This window comes from Balaenoptera physalus, assembly GCF_965194825.1.
Source record: "Balaenoptera physalus genome assembly, chromosome: 7".
Lineage (NCBI taxonomy): Eukaryota > Metazoa > Chordata > Mammalia > Artiodactyla > Balaenopteridae > Balaenoptera > Balaenoptera physalus.
The window spans coordinates 107901343-107909723 of record NC_138886.1 but is presented as its reverse complement, the minus strand read 5'-3'; the positions used below and the strand labels follow the sequence as shown (position 1 = coordinate 107909723).

Sequence of the window (8381 nt, the reverse complement as noted above, 5' to 3'; positions counted from 1 at the left end):
ATATTTAGGTATACATTTACAAAGAGTTCTCACAGTCATTTCCTTTAGTCCTCACATCCACCCTTGGGGGATAAGGAGGTCAGGAATTAGTGTCCTAATTCTCAGCTATGAAACCTGAGAGACTTCAATGAAATGACTTGCTCAAAGTCTTGCCGCTAATCACTGGCCATTTTAGTCCCCATTAGCAATCCCAGTTCCCCCTTACCCTCTGACCTTCCCATCACCCTCCAGTCTAGCCTCCTTCCAACACCCTTTCCTATTCATTTAACATTCACCAAGCACTTTGAGACAGTTTAATCTCACTTTACCCTCAAAACAAGCCTGTGAGGTAGGTAGGACAGGCATCATTATACCATTTGGGAGATTAAGTGGGAAGCTATGGCTCAGAAAAGTTAAGGGATTTTTGTCAAGGTCTAAAAGCTAGTATGGGCCTCTGGTTTCAGCTGTGATGCGGAAAGGCTAGTAAGGAGTAAAGCAGCTGAGAATAGACCTTGAAGATTACTCTGCTGTTCCCCATGTTGTCCTTGACTCCCATCCCTGGTACGGTCTTCAGGCAAGATTCAGTGCAGAGGCAGCCAAGAGAGCAACCCTTCTCTGTCCTGGGGCTGCCCATGCAAGCATGAGGAGGAAGGGAGGACTCCAGATCAGTAACTGCCCGCTCAGGAGTGAAGGTCAAGTCCATCGTTCTGCAGTTACCTCACCCTGAAGACTGACTCTTTGAGTGCATGATTCCAGAGAGATGTTTGGATCCAGCCAGTTCACAGCACTGACAGTCCCACAGTCCCCAGCGACACGTTGGGCCCCGACAGATCACCACGCCAAACACACTCCATGGACGCCAGATGAATCAGTAAGTTCACATTGCCTAAGCCCAGGGATTTCTGGCGACCAGGGAGGAGCCCGAGAGCTGCTGCACCTTGGGGCCTCTCAGGGACCCAGGGTTCCTTGGCTGCTCAGAGGAGAAAGACTCAGCCCTCGCCTCAGAGAGAAAACTGAGCATCAACAGCTTTTCCTGGCAGTGCCCAGAAGCAGCAACAGGGCAGAGGGCGAGGAAGAAGACTTCACTGCACTCCCCCCGAGCTGGGGTTACATCCCTGCACCAGGAAGTCTCAGCATACAGTAACGTTTTTTGCTCGTTGCTTCTTAACCACTAATGATGGCATAAAGGTCTTCTGGAGGGTTTGGCCTGCAGGCCTTTCAGGGAGGTCCCTTGATGCAATCCTATGGAGAAAGAAAGGAGGCACTAGGCTAGGAGGAAGAAACAAAGGTAACGATGGCCCCAGAGTTGACCAAGCATTGTGGGAGGCCTGGGGATATTAATTGACAGGGATAATCCCCCTTGGAGAATTATTCAGTATAGACCCCTACCCCCACAACCCCCAGCATCCACTGTGGCATCCTGTATGCCCTACCTTGCTTTCCTGGGGAAACCCAGGGAGGTGACCTAAGTTTCAGCTTTGAGGGGTGAGGGCTTGCTGGGCTTATGTGAGGATTTCCCAGCTTTTGGTCCTGGCTCTGCCACTGACTCACCATGTGGCCTCGGGAAAATGACTTCCCTCCCCAGCCCAGTCCTCAGCCTCCTCATCCATAAATGGGCTGCTTTAACTACTTTCTGTTTCTTCCAGCACCCTCTCCAAGACTACGTCTCTCAAATTTTGCAGGGACGAAGATAACAACTGGCAGCACAATCTTGGCATCCTAGCTTATCAGGCTCCTCCCTCTGCCCTGGGCTGGGCCACAGGACTCACCTGGGGGCAGAGCCATCACAAGGGGCAGCGGGTTCAGCAGGTCGAGGGCTCCTCCACCGGATCCGGTTGAGCAGGACCTTGACCTTGTTCCAGTGGGAGAGATCCCGCTGAGCAGAGGGTGAGAGGGTCACCCAGGGCCCCTCCCCAAAACATACCCCTGACCAAGCTCCCAGAGATAGCTGTCACCACAGCCAGGACAAGTCACCTGTTCCAAACAGGAATCCTCTTATTTTCTAGCACACATCCCAACCACCCCCGACCTCCAGCGCATCCTGTCACCTGCCCCCACGTACATCCCTCACCTACCCTGTGTCCCTGGGAGGATGGAAAGGTGTGAGCTGGCTCTGCCGGGGCCTCTGACAGCCTGGAAGGGCTGGCGCTGGGCACCCCTACCTTTGGGGCGGAAGCTGTCCTTGCTCCTTCGGAAAGAGAATCCAGTTACCCAAGGCCGGGAACAGGAAGGCACTCGTCAAGCCCAGAGCTCAGGGGGTCTGCCTGTGGGGCCCTGGGCAGGCAAGATACAGACAGAGACACAATTGCGCCTCACCTGTCTCCTCTGTCTGGCTGAGCCGCTCCCACTGCCCGTGTACCTCACTGCCCGGGGCGTGAGAGGGTGGAGGTGAAGGCGCCAGGGCCGGCTTCTCCTCCTCTTTAGGATCCTGTGCACAGGAGAGACGGGCTTTCAGGGCCTGGCTAGAGCGCTGAGGCTGTTCTGAAGGGAGTCCTGGTTCCAGGGGTCCCCCCCATCCTCTGCATCCCCCACTCACCTGCCTGCCCGCTGGCCCGACTGCCCACAGCTCACTCACCCCAGGGCCCCTCCGAGTCTGCAGCTGCAGGCAGAGCTGCTGCAGCCTCGCCATCTGCTCCAGCACCAGGCACAGGTGTTCCAGGTAGCGAAGACCCTGCCCTGGGAGGCAGGCCCAGGCTTCAGGCCCCAAGCCCCCCACCTGTGGGACATAGTGAGGTAGGGGAGAATTCTGAACTCAACCAGACTCCCACCCTAAGGGGCCAGCAGATGGGGGCAGGACGAGTGAGAGGAGGGACGCACACCCAGCTGGCCTCCCAGTGCCCAGCCAGGCAAAGTGCCAGGCAGGCCCCGGACCTGGCCACCTCCACACAGCTGGGGGCGGGGTGAGGCAAGACGTTCTCACACAACCCATCAATGAGGGGTAAGGAAAGCCCCACCCCGAGAGAGCTCCAGGGAGAAGAAGTTGGGGGGCGGGGACATCTCCATCCCACGCTTGAGAGTTGGCACTCACCACCTCTGCTTCTTCCAGGCCTGCCTCTAGGTCACTCTCTGCCTCGGTGGCCTCCTGTCCTCCTGCTCCAAAAAGGGGCATTTCACACTCAGGGTTGCTTGGCGGCTTTGGGGAGCGGTAGTGTGACAAGCTAGCAGAGGAAGTCGGGAGCTGGCGGGACCGCTCCAGCACCTGCTCCAGCTTACGGCTGGCTAGAAGCCGGCTTAGGTGGGCAGGAGGCTCCATGGCACCAAGGGCCAGGGGATCAGCGCTCCGCATGGGCTCAAAGTTCAGAGAGTCTTGAGAAAGGCCCGGTGAGGTGGCTAGGGAGCTGTCCCCAACCGCCATCTCCACTCCTGAGTCCTGGGAGGCCAGTTTGAGAAGCGGCACCTGCCTCCCGGGTGCTGTCAGCCTGCCATGCCCCTTGCAGGACTCTGCCGACCACCCTGGAGCGGCATCCGGGATCCGTCTGTAGGTGCTGGTGACTCCAGGCGCTACACAACCACGTGCCAGGTCCTCGCCAGCCCCATCTGCAAGGAGAGTCAGTCATCAGGCTGGGCAGGCTGCCCCAACACCCCCGGCATTCCTGGCAGCTGGCGACATTCCCTGAGGAGGAGTGTCCTGGGCCAGAGGTGACAGGAGGAGACTGGTTGGCCACAGCCCCGCCCAGGTCTCTCTCCAACCCTGGCTGGGAGATGGTAGAATGGGGTTCCCTTTACAAAAGTAATTGTTAGTGATATCTGCCTTTGAGGGGCGAGCACTTTTTCTTCCAGGGAGCCCTCGTGCTCCAGCCCCTGAGATTGGCCTAAGACCTCTGAGCCGTAACTGGGGAGCGGTAGCCTCTTCAACTGCTCCCCATGGGGAAGTATGACTGTGCCCCAGCCTCAGGGGGAAGGGCGCAAAGAGAGAAGCCTGGGCCCAAACTGGCAGCAGGATGCAAAAGGAAGTCCATCCTGGAATTCCTGGGGGGAGTGGGTAGTAAAAATAACAATAGCTATAAACATTTTGGACTTTCTTTCTTTTAAGTGAGAAACAGAAGGTTTTGGAGAGTTGAAAAGGAAAAATTTAAACGGAAGAAAGGGAACCAGGCGGGCAGGAGGAGAAGCAGCGTGATCGCCCATTCGCTGTCCTCTCCTACAGCTCTCCTGGCCTGTGCCAGGCTCTCCCGCGATCTGGGTGCCCCGATTGTAAGGATGCAGAAACGGAGGCTGGAGACGATGGAGGGCCGCCTTCGTCTCCCTGCCCGCCACGCGGGAGAGCTGGAATGGGATGCCAAACCAGGCCCCTCTGGGCAAGGAAGTCGACCAGGAAGTCCACCCCTGCGCGGCTCCTTTGGAAAGGGGTCCGCCGCCGCTGAGAGAGCTTTTCGCAACTGCGGGCTGGGGCAGGGGCCGGTCAGAGGAGGATCCAGATCGGGAATTAGAGGGAAGTGGACCCGGAGGAAATGGGATGGAGGTGCGGTCGGTTCAACGCCAGAAGCCAGAGGGTCTCCAACGGGCAAAGCGCGATCCCCCGGCCCTTCCTAAGGGAAGAGGCGAGGAGGGCGCAGCGAGGTCGGGCGAGCTGTGCTGTGTGGGGCGGGGAGTGCAGACAGGGGCCCGGGCGCGGGAGTCGGCTCCAGGCCAAAGGTCCCAGCCGGCCCCGGGGTGGGCGACTCACCCCGGCCGCCCAGCGGCTCCACGGCGAAGACGCGCCGCCGGCCCAGCATGGCCCCAATCCCGGCCCCGACAAGGCGCCCCGGCCGTGGCCGCTGCAGCCGGACGGAGCGATCCCGGCCGGCGTCCCCGCGCCGCTGTCGGGTGCGCGTCCGGACCTGGCTAGGCGAGGCCCCCGGACACTCCCAGCGGGGATGGGGGAGGGACGGCGGGAGGGGTGCGCAGGTGTGCGGGCGCTCCGAGAGGGGCCGCGGGGGCGGGGCCTGGTCCCCCCCAACCCGCCCCGCCCCCAGTGCCGGCGGGGCGCGGGCCCCGATCTGCCGTCCTTCGGACCCCGGCGGCCCCGCACGGCCGGCCCCGGACGTGGAGCGGGGAGCCCTGCCCGGAGACGCCGTCTGGTCCGTGGCGCGGGGTCACCCCGCCCTCGGTTTCCAAGCGGGGTCTGTCTTCCTGCCGCCGAAATGAACCCGGGCGGGGATGGGGGGCGGCGGCGACCGGACGCGAGCGCGGAAGGAAATGGAGCCGCACGTGCAGGCGGAGGGAAGAGAGCGGACCTGGACACCGGCGTACCCGCGCTCCCAGCTGTGTGCCTTGGGGCAAGTCACTCAGCCACTCAGAAACCTGGCGCGGTCAAAAGGGGAAGTGATTCCCGGCACAGGAAGATCCTTTCCAACAACTGCAGAGCGCCTTGGGTTCTGGGCTAGATCTGAACCCCCTCCTCGTCCCACATCTCTTCCTCACTCGGGTACCCTAAAGCTGGGGGCTGGTGCGGGGGGAGGGGGCTTCAGGATCCGGGGAAGTGAAACAGGGGGGACAGGAGGGCAAGCCTGAGGTTCTGGAAGTGTAAATGCTCTCCGGTCCCCGCCCCCAAACTCTTTGGGTCCGTGGGATTCCACCCCCCAACCACCCTGAAAGGGGGCTGGGAGCCCAGGCAGACACTGACGGTGAGACAGCCTGGTGGCCAGATGGGATGGTGGCCTCTAAGGAAACCTCAGCCTCCTGAGGAAGGCGACCACCAGGCTGGAAAAATCCCAGCAGGACCTAAATTCCCTAGAGGGAGATAAGGGAGGTGGCGGACGTGCAAACTTGCACCTGAGCCTCTGGGGGAGGGTGCCGGAGCTGGAGCTGGAGGCGTTGGGAGTAAGTGGTTATTAACTGGGAGGGAGAAGACAGTCTGCCCACCTCCTGCTCCCTCCTTCCCTTCTGCCAGCACCCTACGCAGGAGCCGTCAGCAATCAGAGTCACGAACTACAACATTCTAGCTTCTGGGAAACAGGCCTACAGCTAAGCCTGGGGAAGAATGAGAGCCTCTCTTAACACCTTGATTTTTCAGGCCAACCTCTTCCCTGCTAGCTTTGGGTTCTCTGGGTTGCCCGCTCCCAACCCTATCCTCCTGGAAAGCACCACCCCCCCCTTCCTCTTTCCCAGGTACAGAGAGGGAAACCTGGGCCTGGGGGAACTGCTTTACCCAAGTCCAACAGCCCGTGAAGATCCCACGCCAGGCCTCCCTGGGGAGGAGAGGAGGAGGGCTGGCCATCAGGTGGCTTCCTCCCTCCAAAGTCAGAGGATGGGGAGGTAAAGGGAGGGAACCTTTGCCAGATCTTGTCCTGAATTTGGAGAATGTAGGGCCAGATTCCAAGCAGTCTCCGTGGTGACACTGGGGCAGGAATGCATCTGGAGCAGGAAGCCCAGCCAGCAGGAATGCAGTGTCTCAGCACGAGGCTCTGTGTGGGCTCAAACCACACACAGAACACACACACACACACACACACGCACGCACACACTCACACACACACACACACTAGGCACACTCTCCTCCAGGCCATTCTCCCCTCTCCATGCAGATATACCAGAATCTTCAGGGCGGCTGGGATCCCTCGCAGTTGGGGGCCAACATGCTGCCTTCCCATCTGCCTTCTGCTGCCCTGACTGTGGCAGCCCCAGGCCCAGAGCTGGGCCAGGCCTTCACCACCCAGAGGGCTGTTTCTCCTTCACCCCACCTTCTACCAGAGGAGAATCATCTCCCTTTGAGTGATGTTTCAAGGAATGCGAGGGGCAGCACAGGCACCCCCTCGCTGCCCACCTGAGGGGCGAGCAGCTACCGTGAGTTCCTGAGACGCGTGGTAGCCCAGCAGAGTCATCCTTCAGGCTGAGGCCAGAGATGCTCGATGCCTCCCAGCCTCCATGGGGAAATCCCAGCTTCAGGAAGCGCGTTTCCTGCCAGCTCAGCACTGAGCTAGGCCCTGTGTGAGGAAGGGCAAAGCCAAGAGCCTAGGGCAGCTCCTGCCAGATTAGAGATGGCTGGAAGCTGTGGGGACCTCCCTTATGGCCTGGAAGGGAAGGGCAAGAGCACCCCAGGGCAAACCAGAAACCCAGGAGTCAGGCTCCTGGCTCATCCTTTGCCCCCTGCCCTCACTGCTAGGAGCTCTTAGACCAGCGACGTATCCTCCCTGTCGTTGCTTTCTTCATCTATACAACAAGGATGACAACAGTACCTACTTCAGAATGATGAGGATTGGAGTTTAAAGCACTTTAGAATTATCTATTGGTGTCACTTTGGGTAAGTCATTTTCTCATCTCCAATAGGCTGTATCAGATGCTCTCTCAGGTCACTTCTAACTCGAATCTGTCATCATTTCTGAAGTTATTCCCCAAAATGAAGAAAAAGTAAAGAGGGCACAACACTGGACAAATAACAGCCGCATGATTGGGCGGTGCCCCCTCCCCACCCCAGCACGTCTGGGTCAAAGGGGGTGGGTGTACACAGCTGGGCAGAGACCAAAGGCTGCCCCCAACCTTCTCTGCTGACAAATGAGATGGACTAATAACTCCATCTTCTGAAGAAGTTCGCCCCCAAGCTCGGGCTAGTTGTGTGGCTGCAGAGAGCTCTGATGCTGAAACCCTCTGGCCCCGGGGAGGAGAGCTGGCTGACACAGAGAGGTGGATTTTAGCTTGAACCCCCGTCCAGTCTTCGAAAGGCATTCAACAACTCACTGGCCTACCCATTTCCCATGGGCCTCCACTCTCTCTTTGTTCTCCATTACTTAGAGCACTGCTAGCCCAGCATGGTTTGTTACAGGCGAGGATCTGACCATATTAAGATTCTAACACACCCTTTTCCAACTTGTCACTTCCCTGCTGAAAATTTTTCAGTGTCCCCAGAGCCTCAAGGAGAAATTCAAACCGTATCTTACAACATTCAAGGCTCCCATCTTCCTTTCCAATCTTATCTCAGTGTCGCGTTCAGCCGCTGCCCTAAACTGATCATGCCACTTGCACTCACCCCCTCACTCTGCATTTCTCTCCTCCATATGTTTGTGTCCTGTTCTTCCTCTCACACCCACGGCCCCTGCTCTGAACTCTCAGGGCGCTCCTGTCCCGCACGAGTTCTTTACACTCACTACCGTGTAACATTATTTCATTCATGCCACCTCAGTCGCTGCCACTTGACTATTATCTTTAGGAAAGCCAGAAAAGTGCTCTATCTCTGTACTCCCACTGTGCCAGGACCTGAGAATTTACAGAGGAGTGAATCCCCTTCTGTGAGCATTCTCCCCGCCAAGGGCTACACCTGACACTAGGTGGCGCCAAGGAGCCCGTCCCACTTGGGACCAGACAGTTCTGGCCTGACAACTCCTGAGTCGCAGACAGCCTTGATCTTTCCTATGAAAATAAAGACAGCCATCCAGGCAAAAGGTGAGACAATTATAGCAAGGTGTAAATTACATCAAGGTGCCTGG

General features: G+C 58.4%; 1 protein-coding gene across 3 annotated transcripts; it reads right to left on the bottom strand.

Moving 5' to 3' along the window:
- Nucleotides 1–279: 279 nt before the first annotated feature.
- On the bottom strand, nucleotides 280–5182 carry LOC309664845 (uncharacterized protein C8orf58). 3 transcript variants are annotated; one of them, XM_082470719.1, is made up of 7 exons: nucleotides 4646–5180; nucleotides 3008–3516; nucleotides 2516–2695; nucleotides 2296–2407; nucleotides 2055–2167; nucleotides 1749–1831; nucleotides 280–1221 (listed from the first exon to the last, which is right to left on the bottom strand). In XM_082470719.1, the coding sequence occupies exons 1-7, from the start codon at nucleotides 4692–4694 to the stop codon at nucleotides 1110–1112; spliced, it is 1158 nt and encodes a 385-aa protein (XP_082326845.1). In that variant the 5' UTR covers nucleotides 4695–5180; the 3' UTR covers nucleotides 280–1109. The 3 variants fall into 3 exon arrangements, with proteins under 3 accessions (XP_082326845.1, XP_082326844.1, XP_082326843.1); XM_082470718.1 differs by having other exon boundaries at nucleotides 1749–1855; nucleotides 2555–2695; nucleotides 4646–5177; XM_082470717.1 differs by having other exon boundaries at nucleotides 1749–1855; nucleotides 2296–2695; nucleotides 4646–5182.
- Nucleotides 5183–8381: the final 3199 nt, after the last annotated feature.